The following is an 18,333-nucleotide window of genomic DNA, read 5'->3' as shown; positions in this document are numbered from 1 at the left end:
GTCTGTGTGGGGGGTGACGCGGAGTCTTAGCCAATCACAGCGCGAGGGTCTGACTGTGTGTTCGACCCAGCAGTATTATAATGAAAACGCAATGCGATTTCATTGCAAGTATAATATTATCCCCATATCTTAGTTTCACCATTGTTCATGTGAAATAGTATGTTTATGATGTAATATGTAAGCCTGTTGAAATTATGAGAATCGCTATGTATAGCGCATGGTTGGGTGGTCCGGCCGGCTTGAAGCTTGCATTCAACCCGTGCTCGCCAACGGTGACAAGCCGTCGCTGATCATCATAGCAATTTTTCTTCATTGCAATGAATAACCGTGGACAAAGTAGTTCACATGAACGATGCTGTAGTGGCTGGGGCATTTGAGGGGCAATATGTTTTATATGCACGATTACAAATGAAAGATAATTGAATTGAGAGCCAGTGAGTCTGCTCCACTACTTCCTACTTCCTCATTTGCGGGACTCGTCGTGTCAGTCTTGTGATATTGTGATTACGCTACAGTTACCCTTAAAAAACATGTCAACTCAATGTCATTGCCGTAACGGGGGCTGCCCTAAGGTTCGACCTCCCGTTAGTTCGACCGCGTTGCTCCCGTGCTTGCGGTTAGGTTTAGGCGTTGCTCCCGTGCTTGCGGTTAGGGTTAGGGTTAGGGCCGTGCTTGCGGTTAGGTTTAGGCGTTGCTCCCGTGCTTGCGGTTAGGGTTAGGGTCGTGCTTGCGGTTAGGTTTAGGCGTTGCTCCCGTGCTTGCGGTTAGGGTTAGGGTTAGGGTTAGAGATATGGTTAGTAATGGTCGATCTAACGGGAGGTCGAACCAATGCTACGCTGCCTGTTGTAACTATGATATCGATAGAAATTCATAATTTTTTAATGTCATATTTAGCCATACGAGCGCAATATCCATAGCGTCCCTCCCAGCAGCAACAACAACCCCATAGCCTGAAGTGACCTGGCTCAGCCAATAGAATGACGGGGGGAGGGGGGTGGAGCTAGATTTTAATTTGTTTGGAAACACTCGATCAATGCTGTGTACAAACACTGGAAACTTGTCTACAATACCTTTAACGTTTCATTTAATGTTACAAGAAATTGCATATGAATGGCCAGGAGACGTATTTTTTTATTTTGAAAGTTGAGCAGTATTTCATCTAAGTGTCAAATCACAAGAAGTTGTCTCAAGACACTTTACAAACCAACAAAGATCCACCCAGAGCAAGCAATATTGCGACAATGGTAACAAAAAAATCCCCTTTTAGTCAATGGGCCCAGACCAGAATTTTCACTAGTGAGGGACATTCAAGGTGGCAAATGTTTCATCATGTTTTTTGGAAAGCTAACATGATAGTAGTAGTAGTTCCCAAGTGGAAGTGGTAGCTTAGTTGCAGTTATCAGCCTTCAAAGACACCAACCATGGTTGGTGTCTTTGAAGCCTTTGAAACCTAAATGTTTTTTGAATAAAACATGAAAACATGAAAAATTAAGACTTATCTGTCTTTCACTCACTTTAATCAATTAACATCATAATCATCACTGTCATATCAATATCAATTCTTCAGTATTCATCATCTTCATCATTATCATCACATAATCAATCAGTTTTTTACTTAATCTTCCTCCTCTTCCTTCTGATTGCTGCAGGTTTGTAGCTTGCACATTTCTCTGCACTTTAATTTGTTGGCAATCTGAAAGCTTGCAGGTCCGTACACACTTGCAGGCCATATGTTCCAGCATGGCCATTTTGTGCTGGTGGCCCCCGCATCCAGTCTAAAATCAGCATACTAAGAGATGTCATCCATATCAGTTAGAAGACCAACTTACTATGCATTTCAGATGGGGGGTCAGATCAACATATGGAATAAATTCTGTGCCATGTATGGAGCGTGTCTTGAGTGTACAGGATTTCATTAGGTCAGATCAACATTATGGAATGTCAGAACGGGTCAGCTCCATATATGGAGACTTAAGGGTGGCAGCGGGGGCAGTGTCTTGAGTCTACAGGGTTTGATGAGGTCCGGTCATATATCAAGCGTGTCTTGAGTGTACAGGGTTTGATGAGGTCAGATCAACATGGAATGTCAGAACAGGTCAGCTCCCTATGTGGAGATCTAATGGTGGTAGCAGGTGCAGTGTCTTGAGTGTGCATGGTTTGATGAGGGCCCAGGTAGGGCCAGGCCTTCATTTCCTGTTGAGAACAACTCTAGTTTTTGCCGGCTGCCGGGTGTGGCTGCACTAACAACTTTGTGGCAGGCCCGTCCGAGTTTGAATGGACAGGACTGATGGCCATATATGGTGGCGTGATGTGTCACGAGGCGTGATGGACAAATATCCTTCGGGACAATAAAGATTATTATTATATGGAGGCGTGACTGACGGTGCGACGGCATGGTTTTGCAGGTATGCATAGTAATCTGCGACCTACGGTCACAATCAGTGGACTTGAGCTAGAGTTTTGTACCACTTCCAACAGCATCCAGACTGTGCAGTAATATCCATGTCAGTCTCTTGCAAGCTGTTGAGATCATAGGTTGAGATACAATTTCAGTGGATATCTTGCCTTGCTGTTACCATACAAACCTGGGTCTTCCCCTGAAAGTTTTGGAGGGTTTACTGATAAACTTTCAGATCATATTTGGTGCTGGTACTTGACAGGAACCTTTTTTTCCTGACAATTAATTTCCCATAGGTGTGAGGGCTACCCTGGCATCTCTTCCATTTGGCCTCCTTCATGGAAGATGGGAGATCATGGCGGTCAAAACACTATTCCACTATAATCTTTGGCCTTTGTTGGCAGGCGAAAACATGCAGTGCCAGTGGTAGTGTACCGAAGTGGTCCTCCGTTACTGATATGTGGCACATTTATGCTTATTTTGCACACATATTGTACCAGTGTTTGACTTAAGTATTTATATTTGCACAGCATAATACTTTAGTCAGTTCAGTCAGACAACTCAAGGAGGATGTAATATATATATTTATTGAATATAAGATAATCAATGCAATATATTTATTATGGTTTGGCGATGTATTGGATCTGCTTTTTAGGTACGGGTCAAGCGCATCAGTCCCGACCATAGGGACTCCGAATCCCCCGTACCTAAAACAGTAGATCCAAAACGACAGGTGGTAGCTGGGGTGGAGGTGGGTGAGCACGCACTTGTATACAGCAGCGCACAGTATACAATAAAGCATTAGCAAGTAAGCAAGCAGAATGAGCGCAAGTTGTATGACAGCAGCACGCTGATACAGCAGCAGTGGGCAAACAAGAAGGCAGAGGAATGCAAACCTCTGGTTCAAGTAGCCGGTATGAGAGATGGGGTGAGCTGTGATTGGCTGAGTGAATCATGTGGATGATGCTGTGGTGGCCCAATTAACGGCCGGCGCGCTGACTGAGGTTCCCTGACTGAACTTGCTCTGCGCATGTCTACGACAGGCGCAAATGCTCATTTGTATTTGCACACAAAGGAAAAGTCATGAGTTGAACTGATTTATTGAAAGTATTATGAACATGAAAATGCAATGTGTCAGGGCAATAATTACAATATGTAATATGAGACTGTGTTATGGGTACTTGAATACTTACTGCTTCTGTTCTGTTCTGTTCTGTCTGTTCCAGTGTGTTCGGGCAAAAGAGTCCCCAAGCTACCAGAGCACCATATATTGGTCTGGACTGGACCACAGTGAAATTGCCAGGGGGTGTTTGAGTTATGCATTGGAGCTGCTAATGATAATGGGATATGTGGTTTATCTTGCAATAGTGGGCATAATTGATATTTACTTACCGGTGTAGTGATATAGATGTATAGGCTCATGTGATGTGGGTTATGTGGGGTTCAGAAGTGTTGCATGTTTAACCGGTAATATGGTAGAGTCTGCACTGATTGTTTCAGCTGCCTATAAAAGGCTGCCAGGAAGCACACAACCACTCAGTGTTAGATTCAGTGAGAGGGCATGGTGGAGCGGCACACAAACATGCCCTATTTGTTGGTTGCGTGTGTCATATGCCATTTCCCATGCTGTAAACCTTCTTTTGGGAATAAACCACTGTGTGGCTGCATTTGACCTCTGTCAAAGGCTTCTCAGATGCCAGGATTGAGTTATATGCAAATTAAAAAGGTGGCATGATTGCACCATGGTAGCAGATGCATTTATAAACATCACAAACATAGACTCTTAGACTCTTAAATCACCTTTCTAAGTTAAGTAGGTAAAGCTAAATTATAGTCATTTCTTGTTTTGGGGAATAATGCCAATTACTATTATAGCCCTTTATAATTTATATACTTTTAGAACATACTTTTTTATGTCATAGCATTTGTGTGTGTGTGTGTGTGTGTGTGTGTGTGTGTGTGTGTGTGTGTGTGTGTGTGTGTGATTATAAGTGTGACTGCCGCCGCCACCGCCATCAGATATACTGCTAGTTACTGAATGGAGGGTTGTATATTTTTTTAATATAGCTAATTGCAATCTGAAAACATTTGGCCTCTCTGTTTATAGCTGACACCTGAAAACAATAGCCACACATTAGTCAACAGAAACTGCACCCACACTTTAGCTAGCCCCAGATAAAAATGAATTAAAAAAAAAATATATATATATATATATATATATATATATATATTAATAATACAAACTGCTGTGCGAGTTCTCGCGAGACTCTGGCCCACGGGCCACAACGCTAATTGGTGGCTTGTCAAAGTTGTCACAGAACCCTCAGTCAGAGGCAGAAGGCAGGAGAAGTCTTCCATAAGCTTTACTTAATCATACGACGGTGCCGTGTGCATGTAAACGATAGCTACCTCCGTGACACATTTATCTTGTGGCCTACCTTCATTTGATTTAAACCAAAAACAAATGAATTGCTTTGCTTTGATTATTTCCCGTTTCATGTCGAGGTAAGAACTTCTATCACAGCAGCACTCAGCACGATATGTGCAGTGTGCACAGATCGTTGGAGCAATGCGTCTCCGTTCTCCAAATAATTATTTACTTTAGATACAAGCTTTCTAAACTAAACTAAACTAAAAGTTTAGAATACAAGCTTAGCTTTCTAAACTAAACCATTATACAAAAATTGGCTATTATGAATCATTAATTTGATCTCGTAAGAGAGGGCATTTCTCAGCACCAACCACGGCTGATACAGGACCGGTGCATATACTGTAGATAAAGAAACTGTAGGAGCCAAATCCCTATATTCAATTATATTATTGATTTATTGGCCCTCTGGTGGTGGTGTTGTGTCAAATAATGATGTCTGCTCTCTGCCCACTGCAGGATGCCTTATAAGGAACTGTATGTCACAATAGGAACGTGACAGACTGGCAAGCAGAGTGAGTATTTAAAGGCCCTGCAGTCAGTCTACCAAACATAGGCTCTGAGTGTTTTGCTGGCCTGGCTGTGGGTCTTCTGACCTTCCCTTAAGGTTCATTGCGGTGACTGCCTGTGTGGCTAATTCAGTTAGCAGAACTTGCAACAATAACACCACACAACTGCAATGACTGGCCGAGTTCTCGTTGGAGTTAAACGTGTCATTGACTACGCAGTCAAGATTCGTGTGAAGCCAGACAACAGCGGCGTTGTGACGGATGGCGTGAAGCACTCGATGAACCCCTTCTGTGAGATCGCTGTGGAGGAAGCGGTCAAGCTCAAGGAGAAGAAGCTGATTAAGGAGGTGGTGGCTGTCAGCTGCGGGCCGCAGCAAGTACAGGAAACCATCCGCACTGCACTTGCCATGGGGGCAGATCGTGGCATCCACGTGGAAGTCCCTGCAAAGGATTACTCTAATATGGGACCCCTGCAGGTCTCCAAGATCTTTGCGGCTCTGGCAAAGAAGGAAGAGGCTCAACTCGTCATCCTCGGCAAACAGGCTATTGATGATGACTGCAACCAGACAGGTCAGATGACAGCTAGCTGCCTTCCTGGACTGGCCCCAAGGCACCTTTGCATCTGAGGTGACATTTGAAGATGGTAAGGTGAAAGTGGTGAGAGAAATCGATGGTGGACTGGAGACCATTAAGATCAACATGCCTGCAGTGGTGACTGCAGACCTACGACTCAATACCCCCAGATACGCCACTCTTCCCAATATCATGAAAGCCAAAAAGAAGAAGATCGTTAAAATGCAGCCAGCAGACCTGGGCGTTGACATGACGTCACGATTAGAGGTGGTGAGAGTGGATGAGCCTCCTCAGAGACTGTCTGGTGTGAAAGTGGAGACGGTCGACGACCTGGTGAGCAAGCTCAGGGAGGCAGGGAGGATATAGAGCCTGAGAAGGAGAGCACAGGAACTGGGACTGTGACTCCAGCAGTTGTTCAAGCAAGAAGTACACTTGGGTGGAGTACTGAGAAACACTGTCTTGTAGCAGCCATCTTCCAGTCCTGTCTTTTATGTGCATTTTGTATCACATGGTACATGTATAATGTGGGTTACATTCTGGCGCAGTCGGCAGGACTCAATGAGGCCACTTTTTTTTTTCATGATTATTGAAATAGCTCAATTTTTTAAGTTTAAAGGAGAACTCCATGCTAGAATGATGCCCTGAATGGGGTCTGTGGGGTGTTGGGCAAATTTACTTATTTCCATCGCTCGATAATGTTTACATTTTGCTGCATAGTGACGGCGTTGTTGTGTAAGATATCTGCGAGACTTCCCCAGGAGCGCACCAGGAAGTGGTCCGCTGCCCTGTTTATTATTGTTTATTCCCAGCTCCACTGTTGTCCGAGTAACGTTTCCTCACTCTGCAGTTACTGTTGCCACAATGCACACTTTATTAGCTACGAGAGTACTTTTGATTTGTTTGTATCATCTTATATTAGTTCTGAACATGAAGGAATGCACTTTTCCTGGCTGTTCAAACAAAATAAGCTGTGCCACTCGAAAGTGTAAAAGCTTTCATAGCATACCATTGGATCTTGATCAGCAGAAACTTTGGCTCACAGCTCTCAAATTGGATATCAATACTCCACTTGATAAAACCAGGAATTTGACAATTTGCAGTGACCATTTCGAACCGGAGGGTTTCTACCCAAAAGAACAACCAAAGGATGCAACGCCAGAGAAGAAACCATCAAAGAGAAAATCAAAAACTAAAAGAAATCCAAGGAAAGAGCACAACATTCTAAAGCCACACGCTGTTCCAAGGACTACTACATTACAGGTACATTTCGGCAGATTTAAGTTATTCTTTACCAAGCCTTCTTTTTTGCCCCTATGTATTTATTTATTTATGTATGGACTTATAGAGGCTACTGTTTTTATAGTTGTGAAGGTTTGTGGGTTGATTTCGACATCATTTGCACTTTATTTTTTTATTTTTTACGATGAATAGTATTATGAAACAAACGACTGGTTGAGAATGGTGGTAAACCTAGCCCCGCAAGCAGAACCCGAATGTAGTAAAGTTTCTGACACTTTTATGACTTTACTGCATTGGGTCCTGCTTCACGTGGGGCTGTCGCCAGTTACGCACAAACAAATACAATGTAAACCCGCCATGAGACGGACTTCTGCGCGCTTTTACCATGGTTATTCATGTATTGACTTACGAATGTGCGAACTATAAGTACCTTACATACCATACCGACACATCTCCTGTGTCGCGGAAGCCGTTAAGTATTTTTAATCCATGATTGATTAAAAATGTCGCTTCTTCCTACCTTGTTTATTGACACCTCATTGTACCGCCTATCTGGCTAGCTAGTGGTGCTACAGCTATGACGGAGCAGATCAGAGGAAGGGACATAGCCCGCAAAGCCAACCGCACATCGAGAGGCGGTACAATAAACGGTAAATAAACAAGAAGAAATCAAAGCGACATTTTTAATCAAACATGGATTAAAAATACTTAACGGCTTCCGCGACACAGGAGATTTTATCAGAGGTATGTAAGGTACTTATAGTTCGCACATCCGTAAACAAACACAATAAAAAGCGTCCTAATTCCGCGCCGATGGACTAAACGATGAGTTTGTGTATATCCGCGTCCCAACAATCGCATTGAAAAATCTTAGCTTGACCAGGAACCCTACGGGTCAGCCCGGTTCGGTTCGGATTGGGCTGACCCAGGGGGTTCCGAGAGGGGCTATGGTAAACCCTACCCCATTCTCACCTTTACCGTATAGGACAGACAATACAAAGTATTCTACTTCTGAACACTACTGCTCCAGTGGAGCTGATTGTCACTCAATCACCCCCCAATTGCCTGACTAATCAGCATCAGTGCATTCACTGCACCTGAGAGTAGGGCGTTGACCAAACACAGGAAGAGAGGAGGAAAGAGGAATCCTACACAAACCTCCATGAGGAACAACAGTGTGCATCCAAAGAGGAGCAACACACACTGAAACATCAGAGCAGAACGGTGCAGCCATCTAAAAGCTGGAGAGACAGCCGGTGAGAGAGAACTGTTTTTTTGACAAGGACATTGTTTGTGATGACTTGAGTTGAAGTTAAAGGAAACATGATGGCCAATTGGACATGAACAATGAACATGATTATATTTTATTTAAAATGCATTTGAATTGATTATTGATTGATAACTTTTCAATTATACTAATTAATTCAGTTTATTTAATTTACATTTCATGAGATTATTATGTTTAAAAACTGTTTAAAAACGAATGAGTAAAATTAATTGATTTAAAATTAATTCATAAAAAGACACTAAAGTAAGAATGATATTTACAGGTGTTTAAAACAGATATGCAAAGTATGTGTATTGATTTAATGTGCATAATTATACTAGTTTATTTATTTATTTTCCCTTTAAGGTTTTTCACCTTGCTTACAATGCCCATGCCTGTACAACTGTACTACAAACAAAGTAAAGAAGGACACTGTGGTCATTGTATGAGTGAAATCCAGTTAAAATCTCCTTATGGTCTGTACCATCCCTTTCAAGCAGGGAAACTGCAAAATACACTAAATAGCTTGACAATACTTACATAATCTTTTTTTATGTAAAGTCACTTGAGTCAAACCATAAAGATATGATTATTGACGTTGGTTCATGTCAATCTTTAAAACCTGAAACTTTGATTTCCAAACTAGACCTCCAAATTTAGCCTAAAAACTGTCTCAATCTAATCTAATAAAAACTATTTATTATTTAAATACTTCATTATGTTTATTACTAAGCTGAAATATATGTCTTTCTATTTCCTTAGTCTGCAGCAGAGGCTGGCTTGGATAAGCAAATGAGAATCCTGAATGAGTCTTACAGGAACATGGACACACTTCTGATGATGGACAGGAACCAGAAAATAAAGATTCTGATTTGTCGTAGGCTACTGTCCACCTGGTTCAGAATCTGGGGATCAGATAGTCCAGGTAAGCTCAAGTAAATGTGTTATATATATATATATATATATATATATATATATATATATATATATATATATATATATATACATATACACACACACACACACACACGTGATGCATATAGGGGCAGAACGGGGAAGATGAGCCAGCGGGTAAGTTGAACCACCCCCTTTAACAAACTTTATTTAATTGTCTTTATATTGTTTAAATAAACACATAAATAAGACTATTTGCAAAAGGGAAAACTGTTCAATAAGTGAATACATTATCTGTTCAAGTTTAAGCTCTTTACATTAAAATATCGTGGTTCAACTTACCCCCTGCAGCTGATCCTTGTGTAATTTCGGTCTTTAATAGCGTTGCATGTCACATTTAATATGTGACGACTGAAATCAATCTGGCACGCCAGAAAATCAAGCCAATATGTAAACTGTAAAGATGGAAAGACAATTTCCCTTATTCCTTCCCAGGCACGAATAGTTCTTATAACGCCACTTACGGCAGTGGGTGCCCCAGCACCGCCCCCAGACACATCATCACTGTCATATCATGTTCATATAGCCTACATCACACAGTCAACGTTGAACCCCTTATATGTCGTCTTTTGAGGGCTCCAAAAAAAAATATTCTGTATAGGCTACAGTAGGTGTTATGTACATATCGATGATGAGGCACTTCGCATGTTAAGGAATCCATCATGTTAATGAGTCCATCATGGCAATGAATCCTTGCATATCTCTCTCTCTATCGCTTGAATAGCCTATACTTTATAGTTTAACCCATTCTGGGCGGGAACCCCTATTGGTATCTTACCCCCTCAGGCCGGGCACCCATATTTGGGTTCTGTACAGTATGTACAGTATTCAAAAATGTAATTTTTTTGATGCTGCTATATAAATATTTGAAGTTTTTCAGAAACCTTAGGTCAGGATTTAGAGGCGTTTTTAGAATCGGACTTAGGCCATTTAGTTTAAGCCCATTTCCATTGGGGTCCAATCATCCAGATTCCAGAAGTTAGTTAAGATGCATCTAAAAGCACGCTAATATATTTAAAAGGGCAGCATGCAGCGCTAATGTGTATAAATATTTATATAATGAAGGATACATAATTATTGGTAATATCGCCTGGTGCGATCGTCAACAGCACTGCCTGTGTCTGATAAGAGGACCTGCGTACCTTAGCATGTTAATTAATTAGAAAGATTGTTTTTATTCTATCAATCTAGATATATTGAATACTTAAAGGCATATAAAAACAGCAGTGCGTTAAAATGTGATCTAAAAAGCACGCCAATATGTTTAAATAAATATAATAAAGGATCAATTAAATATCGCCTGGTGCGATCGTCAACAGCGCCGCCTGTGTCTGCTTGCAGTAACAGCAGCACAGCCTGCCTGTCACTCAAGGCTAGCATGGTTTCGTCCTCGGATCCGGGCTCTTGGAAACGCCCCCCAGCCACTGCGTTAGTTTTACTGAGGTTAGGTTTAGGTATAGTTTACTGAGGTTAGGTTTAGGTATAGTTTTACGTCTACGAGTCTACGTCTCTGTACTCAACCCGAACATTAAATATTATCATCGCCTGGTGCGATCGTCAACAGCGCTGCCTGTCTGCTTGCAGTAACAGCAGCACAGCCTGCCTGTCACTCAAGACGGCCGTGGCCACGCCTCCGTCCCCTTTTAAGGGAAAGGGAGGGATGTTACAGCAGAGAAATGAACCAGAGAACACAGTACAGGTGTTGTTTTGAATTCTTAATTCTGTTTCGAACGACACCAACGGAAATCTAGAATCGGGTTATATTTTCGTTTTAAATACCTATTTCTAAGTTTTTAATTAACAATTTCTAAACGGTATTCAGAAAACGAACCGTATTCGGTTCGGATTCCGTACGGTATGGAATTATATCCTACTAATCTACATGTATTGTGCGCCATGAAATGTTACATTACATTAAGTCTGTCTGTCTGTCTATCTGTCTGCATGCACTGTAGTGTCACGATTGCATGGCATGGCAATACCGATTTTTCAGAATGTGTTGTTCCATCATAATTTGAGACTGAGTGGAAGGCACATCCTACAGGCCTACAGCCGACATGGCTGTATAATGGATTGCATTTTGGGAAGTCATTCACTATTTAATTCATATGAACTTATTAATGTACAGCACAAACAAAAGAGGAGTAAGAAGAACGTTTGAGCAGTGTAAAGTTAAACACAAGAACATCTTACAGAATGGTAAGTGCCTGCAGTCTCAATACAAAATGTACAATTGAAGGATAAATCACTTATTCACTTATATGCTGCTCACTTTTATTATTATTTTTAGCAATAAAAAAGAAAAAATACGTTTGTGGCACGGGCGGTGGCCCTTCCACCCAGGAGTACACCGCAGCAGAGGACCTGGCCCTAGCCTTAAATCAAGGCAGGCCTTTGGTGGAAGGGGTCCAGGGGGGGACAGCCACAGATTCTGTGCCCCCCGAGCAGTCTATCTTTTGTAGCAGGTTGGTATATACATTTGTTCAGTACCCTACTGCTGCACATGCAGAACATAATCAACACCATTCAGTGGTATTATGTGGACTGGCTGATGCAAAGGTCTGACATTATTGTCTTGCAGTGTCCGGAAGGGCCATGATACTTATTGAGCCACCAGAAGGAGCCCCAGTGAGTATTCAAATTTAATGACAAGCACCTGTCAAGACTAGGTCAATACCCTAAATTCCACTGTTCTGTTGAATCTGCAGATTGAGGAGCTGGTGGTGCCCGGAAGAAAAGATGGTGGATCATGAGGAGCAGTTATCCGACGAGGAAAAGGTACGCATAGCAGCTAACTTTGTCATCCACGCCCCGCCGGGAGAGTTCAACGAAGTTTTCAATGACGTGCGATTGCTGCTCAACAATGACAATCTCCTCAGGGAAGGTGCAGCGCATGCGTTTGCACAGTACAACGTGGACCAGTTTACCCCAGTGAAGGTCGAGGGATACGAAGAACAGGGCTGCGTCCGAATTGCTAGGGTTGTTCCCTACTCCCTATCCCCCATACGGGGATCCAGACTCTAGTGGACTCTATAGTGATGATTTTGGACAATACTCCCTGTATGGGGAGCACCGACTCTGACGTCAATATCGATAGAGGGCGCTGTAGTTCCGCGGGTTCATGTACTTTTTATTTGCATGAAATCCCCATTAGGTTTTTTCAGATCGCCTCATAAAGAACTGTTTGAAAAATAAACAAATCATCCCGGCCGTTTCACTCATTTGGATATGAAGAATCAACTGACTACAAGAAACCAATCAAAACGCTGCTGCTGAATTTCTGCTAGGAACAGACTGTATCAAATAAGTGACTGCAGGCTGTCACCTCCCTGCAAGGACAGTTTGTAAAGTTATTTTTAAATTCATGAATGAATAAAGAAAAAATAGGTTAATGAAAATATGTTTGCAGGCATTTAGGCCTATATATCTATGATAAAAAGGTTATTTTAAAATCATAGGCCCATAACAATGGGCCTATGATTATTATCAATAAATTAATATTAGGCTATATCCATTATCCAGCAATATGAAAACAGTGCACAACCTTGACAATATATGAAGATATCAGCAGCATGATTGATTAACCACATGAACCCCCGCTAATCCTGGGGCGGGGGGGATAGGCCTACCAAAAATAGCCGATCTATAAGCAACGCGCGACGTCCGTGTTGTGAGCTTGTATACTTTTACTTGGGTACTTTTGGTAAAGAATTACCAAAAGTAGCCGATCTACAAGCTCTGCTCACAATACGGACGTTTGGTGTTAACAGAAACAGCAGTCCAATAAATGACTGCCTACACAATGAAGTTTTAATGCATTTATCATTTGTGATAAAGAATCTCACAAATATATTCTACAGCAAGCAACTGATTCCTCTCCTAACGTCATGCGCTGGGCCTGGGTGATACAATTAATCAGATTAGTAATACTATTGCAAATGAGTAGATTTATTATAAATAAAATAAAACAATTTCAAATAAATGCACAGATCATTTGTCTCGAGATCTGTAGCTTCGAGATCCGCCAGGGAAGAAAAGAGGGGAAAACGAACGTTTAAAAAGTACATTTGTGTTGATTTCTTTCGCTGGTTCAACTTCTGCCTCTTCGGAGTTGGAGCGCAATGAGTGCATGCATGCAGAAGCAGCGCACGTGCGCAAACGCGTGCATGTGCGCTCAAGAGCGAGCAAATCTGCCCCATAATGCATTGCGCAAGCTCGCTCTTGAGCACACATGCACGCGTTCACGTGCGCTGCTTCTGCATGCATGCGCTCATTGCGCAATGCGCTCCAACTCAGAAGAGGCAGAAGTTGAACCAGCGAAAGAAATCAACACAAATGCACTTTTTAAACTTTTGTTTTCCCCTCTTTTCTTCCCTGGCGGATCTCGAAGCTACAGATCTCGAGATGATCTGTGCATTTATTTGAAATTGTTTTATTTTATTTATAATAAATCTACTCATTTGCAATAGTATTACTAATCTGATTCATTGTATCACCCAGGCCCAGCGCATGACGTTAGGAGAGCAATCAGTTGCTTGCTGTAGAATATATTTGTGAGATTCCTTATCACAAACGTAGGCTAAATAGATGCATGTGAGACACATATTAATTGTGTCCGAACATATATTTTATTAATATTCATTAATTCCTGCCATGAAAAAATATGCTATCTAACATTATTTAATTGAATTGCGATAAATGCATTAAAACTTCATTGTGTGTAGGCAGTCATTTATTGGACTGCGGTTTCTGTTTAAAACACCAAACGTCCGTATTGTGAGCAGAGCTTGTAGATCGGCTACTTTTGGTCTTTACCAAAAGTACCCAAGTAAAAGTATACAAGCTCACAACACGGACGTCGCGTTACTTATAGATCGGCTATTTTTGCTGTATCCCCCGCCCCAGTATTAGCGGGGGTTCATGTGGTTAATCAATCATGCTACTGATATTTTCATATGTTGTCAAGGTTGCGCACTGTTTAATATTGCTGGATAATGGATATAGCCTAATATTAATTTATTGATAATAATCATAGGCCCATTGTTATTTTAAAATAACCTTTTTATCATAGATATATAGGCCTAAATGCCTGCAAACATATTTTCATTAACCTATTTTTTCTTTATTCATTCATGAATTTAAAAATAATTTTACAAACTGTCCTTGCAGGGAGGTGACAGCCTGCAGTCACTTATTTGATACAGTCTGTTCCTAGCGGAAATTCAGCAGCAGCGTTTTGACTGGTTTCTTGTAGTCAGTTGATTCTTCATATCCAAATGAGTGAAACGGCCGGGATGATTTGTTTATTTTTCAAACAGTTCTTTATGAGGCGATCTGAAAAAACCTAATGGGGATTTCATGCAAATAAAAAGTACATGAACCCGCGGAACTACAGCGCCCTCTATCGATATTGACGTCAGAGTCGGTGCTCCCCATACAGGGAGTATTGTCCGAAATCATCACTATAGAGTCCACTAGAGTCTGGATCCCCGTATGGGGGATAGGGAGTAGGGAACAACCCTAGCAATTCGGATGCAGCCCATGTCTTAATCACAGAGCATGGTGACCTGGGCAACGGCCGGGTCCTGGACCCCAAGAACAAGATCTCCTTCAAGTTCGACCACCTCCGGAAGGAGGCCAGCGACCCCCGACCCCACGACGGAGACGCCTCCCTGGAGGGCTGGAGGAGCGCCGTGGACGCTGCTGTCAGGGCCTACGTGAAGGAGCACTACCCCCAGGGAGTCTGCACCATTTACGGGAAGACCATCGACGGACATCAAACGATCATCGTGTGTATCGAGTGCCATCAGTTTCAACCAAAAAACTTCTGGAATGGACGCTGGAGATCAGAATGGAAGTTTACCACCTCCCCCTCCACCACACAGGTGGCAGGCATCATGAAAATACAGGTCCATTACTATGAGGATGGCAATGTTCAGCTGGTGAGCCACAAAGAAGTCCAGGAGTCCATGCCTATCTCTAACGAAGCTGCAACTGCAAAGGAGTTTGTCAAGATAATGGAGGCTGCCGAAAATGACTACCAGACTGCCATCAATGAGAATTACCAGACCATGTCGGACACTACCTTCAAAGCCTTACGCCGCCAGCTCCCTGTGACTCGCACCAAGATTGACTGGAACAAGATCCTGAGCTACAAGATCGGCAAGGAGATGCAGAACGCTTAAAAACAGAGGAGAGCTCCACAGCGCCCCCTACCCCCTCCCTCCCCCGTCCCAACCACATTGCATGACTGGATAGTTGTATCGTCTTTGTACAAATTAGTAAAAAACGGGACAAAAAAAGGTTTGTTCTCACAACACAGGATGTCATTGTTACACTTCAAATGTCTACTTTTTAGTTATGTTTATATACATATTGTGTACACTGTTAAATTGTCTGTACATTGAATAGAAAAAATGACCATAATTGTATTTGAAAAAAAGAATGTGAGGAAATAACAAAACATAGGAGAGGGGCCGGACACTCGTATGCAAAACACCCTTGTACTGTATCACACGTACAATATTTATTTTGTCTGTGAGACCACACCTTTTTGTTTGACCACCTGAAAAAACAAACACACAAACCCATCAAATTCGCCCCCAATGGTGAAATGAATACTCTTGGGGGGACTATTTGAAACTACAAAGGACTTGAAGCATTTTGGTTAAAATGTCTCCCTTTACAACACGGTTACTGTCTCATACAGTTCAGATGATTAAAACGTTATTTGTGTTCATTGGCTGTTCTCTCTTTTGCACAAGCAGTCACCTTGTTCCTCATTGGTACTACTTTACTTCCCACACAATTCACCCTGAAACGCAAATTTAAGCTTGCAACTCTCCTGGCAAAAACAAATTGCCTGTTGACTGGACATCTTCTGTGACAACTTAACAAGCTTAATTAACAAAGTCATTAATTGCTAAGTAATGTGCATAATATCCAATTTACAATAAAATGTAAAAGTATAAAAAAAAGAAAAAGCTTTTCTGAAGAGGAGGAACCATACCTGCAGCCTTTTGACAGCCAGCGGGCCAATGCAGTGAGTTGGCCTATATAACTTAAGGACATTCACCTCCAATTCCTGCTGCATGCTGTACTAATTGATATGTGTTTAACAGACTTCACAGACTGTGAGAAACCTATATGCGAAACATCTGAGGGCCCAAATAGAGCTTGGTGAGGTCAACATAGAATACAGGAGGAAGAAGATGAGGAAGTTGGACCTCGAAATTGAGGCAATGGAGACAGCAAGTATGGTCATCATTTCAATGAAACACACTGAAACCATGACTGTAACACAATGTATTAATCATATTTTCTCCTCTCTCCTATAGGATACACCAGCTGAATTAATACAATTAATAAATGCATGTCATCTCTCAGTATTTATTGGTGCAAATAAGGATAACAAAGTATGCTTTAGGGCTTAGGCCTATACTGAAAGGTTTGTGACATTCAAATACATAAAATAACAAAAAGGAAAAAGAAAACAGGCATGAAGAAGAGGGGGGGGGGGGGGGGATCATAGAAAATGATGATGTGCAATTCGTTCCCTGGCAACTGACTCCTCAGGGTTGTCGGGGTAATGGTGTAGGATGTCATCCCAGTCCCTGTCCTCCACCACTCTTTTCTTATTCTGGCAATGTTGTGGAGGACAGAGCATGCTATAATTATGTCACATGCCCTGTCCGGGGTGACTCTGAGGTGGATGAGAGAATTAAACTGGGCCTTCAGCACCCCAAAGGTCATCTCAATTCGTGCCCTTGTTTTGGCGTGAGCATAATTATATCTCTGTTCTGTAGGGGTCTGAGGATTTGGGAATGGGGTCAGGAGGTAGGGTTCACAAGGATAGCCCTTATCTCCTAGGAGGTAGCCTTGTAATTCACCTGAGAACAAAAATGCAATAATTAGGACTGCATATAGCAGGATAAAACGTTGGAAACTAATTGTGTGAGGTAGGCCTACTATACTGTATACCTAGTTCAAGTCTCTGTCCCAGAGTGCAGGATCTAAATATCCTGGCGTCATGTGCCGACCCTGGCCACAGTGCCACAACATTGCTGATGATAAGGTCTGCAACACATATCATCTGAAACGGTAAAATAAGATGTGTTAAGTTAATTGAATGTATAGCCTACAGTATGTAATTCATGTATATTTAACATGAACAATTAGTCATTCTTACTTGAACATTGATGCTGTGGTACCACTTGCGATTTACAAAATCCCCCTCATGGTCACCTGCAGGCTTTTTTATTTTAATGTGGGTGCAGTCTATAGCCCCAATGACATTTGGAAAGTCTGCAAAATTATATCAAATAAATAGTTAATTTCGAAAGTTACACATACACATCATTATACAAGAGTATCTGGAATTAAATTCATGTTACCGCCAATTTGGTAGAAGTCCTCCTTAATGATGTTGAGGTTTCTATGGCCAGGGAAGGTGATGAAGTTATGTGCCAATTCCTTAAGGGCAAGGTAGACTCTGCGGATTGTCCTGCACACAGTGGCTTTGCTAAGCTTTTCTGCATCACCAACTGAGTACAGGAGTAACGTAGCCCGTCCCCCGAAAATCTGTATCGCTCATATAACCTTTCATCATTGAAAGCAAAGGGGTCAGACCTGTCAAAAAACACCCTTTCCCTTCTCAGTGCCCTACGTAAGATCAGCGCCTCTTCGTCTTGAACATCCAGCAGAAAAGGACATGCCATCCTGAAGCTCTAGAAGAATCAAGCCTACACAGGCTTTTATTTTACTCTCCTCGCTAACTTAATTGAAAACACCCTTGCAACCTTGTCAGCCATTCTTTATAATATCAAGATTTTATATAGCCCATTATCAAACATCTTATCATCATCATCATCATTCGAGTGCCCTCGAGATCTGCGACACAAGCTGCTTCCACTGGTCTCTGTTGGTCATCGCCACACCAAGTTCATTCACAGTCAGTCCTGTGTCC

At 42.0% G+C, this 18,333-nt stretch overlaps 1 protein-coding gene and 1 pseudogene across 2 annotated transcripts; both read left to right on the top strand.

The window, feature by feature from the left end:
- Nucleotides 1-5,438: 5,438 nt before the first annotated feature.
- Nucleotides 5,439-6,293, top strand: LOC308318899 (electron transfer flavoprotein subunit beta-like; annotated as a pseudogene). The gene has a single exon. The product of its transcript is annotated as an electron transfer flavoprotein subunit beta-like (transcript).
- A 5,793-nt stretch (nucleotides 6,294-12,086) lies between these two features.
- Nucleotides 12,087-16,105, top strand: LOC308318190 (F-actin-capping protein subunit alpha-2-like). The gene is made up of 2 exons (XM_080767632.1): nucleotides 12,087-12,327; nucleotides 14,907-16,105. Exons 1-2 carry the CDS (start codon nucleotides 12,108-12,110, stop codon nucleotides 15,551-15,553), a joined length of 867 nt encoding a protein of 288 aa, XP_080623758.1. The 5' UTR covers nucleotides 12,087-12,107; the 3' UTR covers nucleotides 15,554-16,105.
- The last annotated feature ends 2,228 nt before the right edge of the window (nucleotides 16,106-18,333 follow it).

Source organism: Protomyctophum bolini, assembly GCF_963924005.1.
Source record: "Protomyctophum bolini genome assembly, chromosome: 7".
Lineage (NCBI taxonomy): Eukaryota > Metazoa > Chordata > Actinopteri > Myctophiformes > Myctophidae > Protomyctophum > Protomyctophum bolini.
This window is presented reverse-complemented; position numbering and strand designations above follow the sequence as displayed.

Coding starts and splice junctions, on each gene's coding strand:
- LOC308318190 (XM_080767632.1), top strand. CDS start 12,108: ATGGTGGATCATGAGGAGCAGTTATCCGACGAGGAAAAGGTACGCATA. Junction 12,328..14,906: donor CGAGGGATACGAAGAACAGG/GCTGCGTCCGAA, acceptor ATTCGGATGCAG/CCCATGTCTTAATCACAGAG.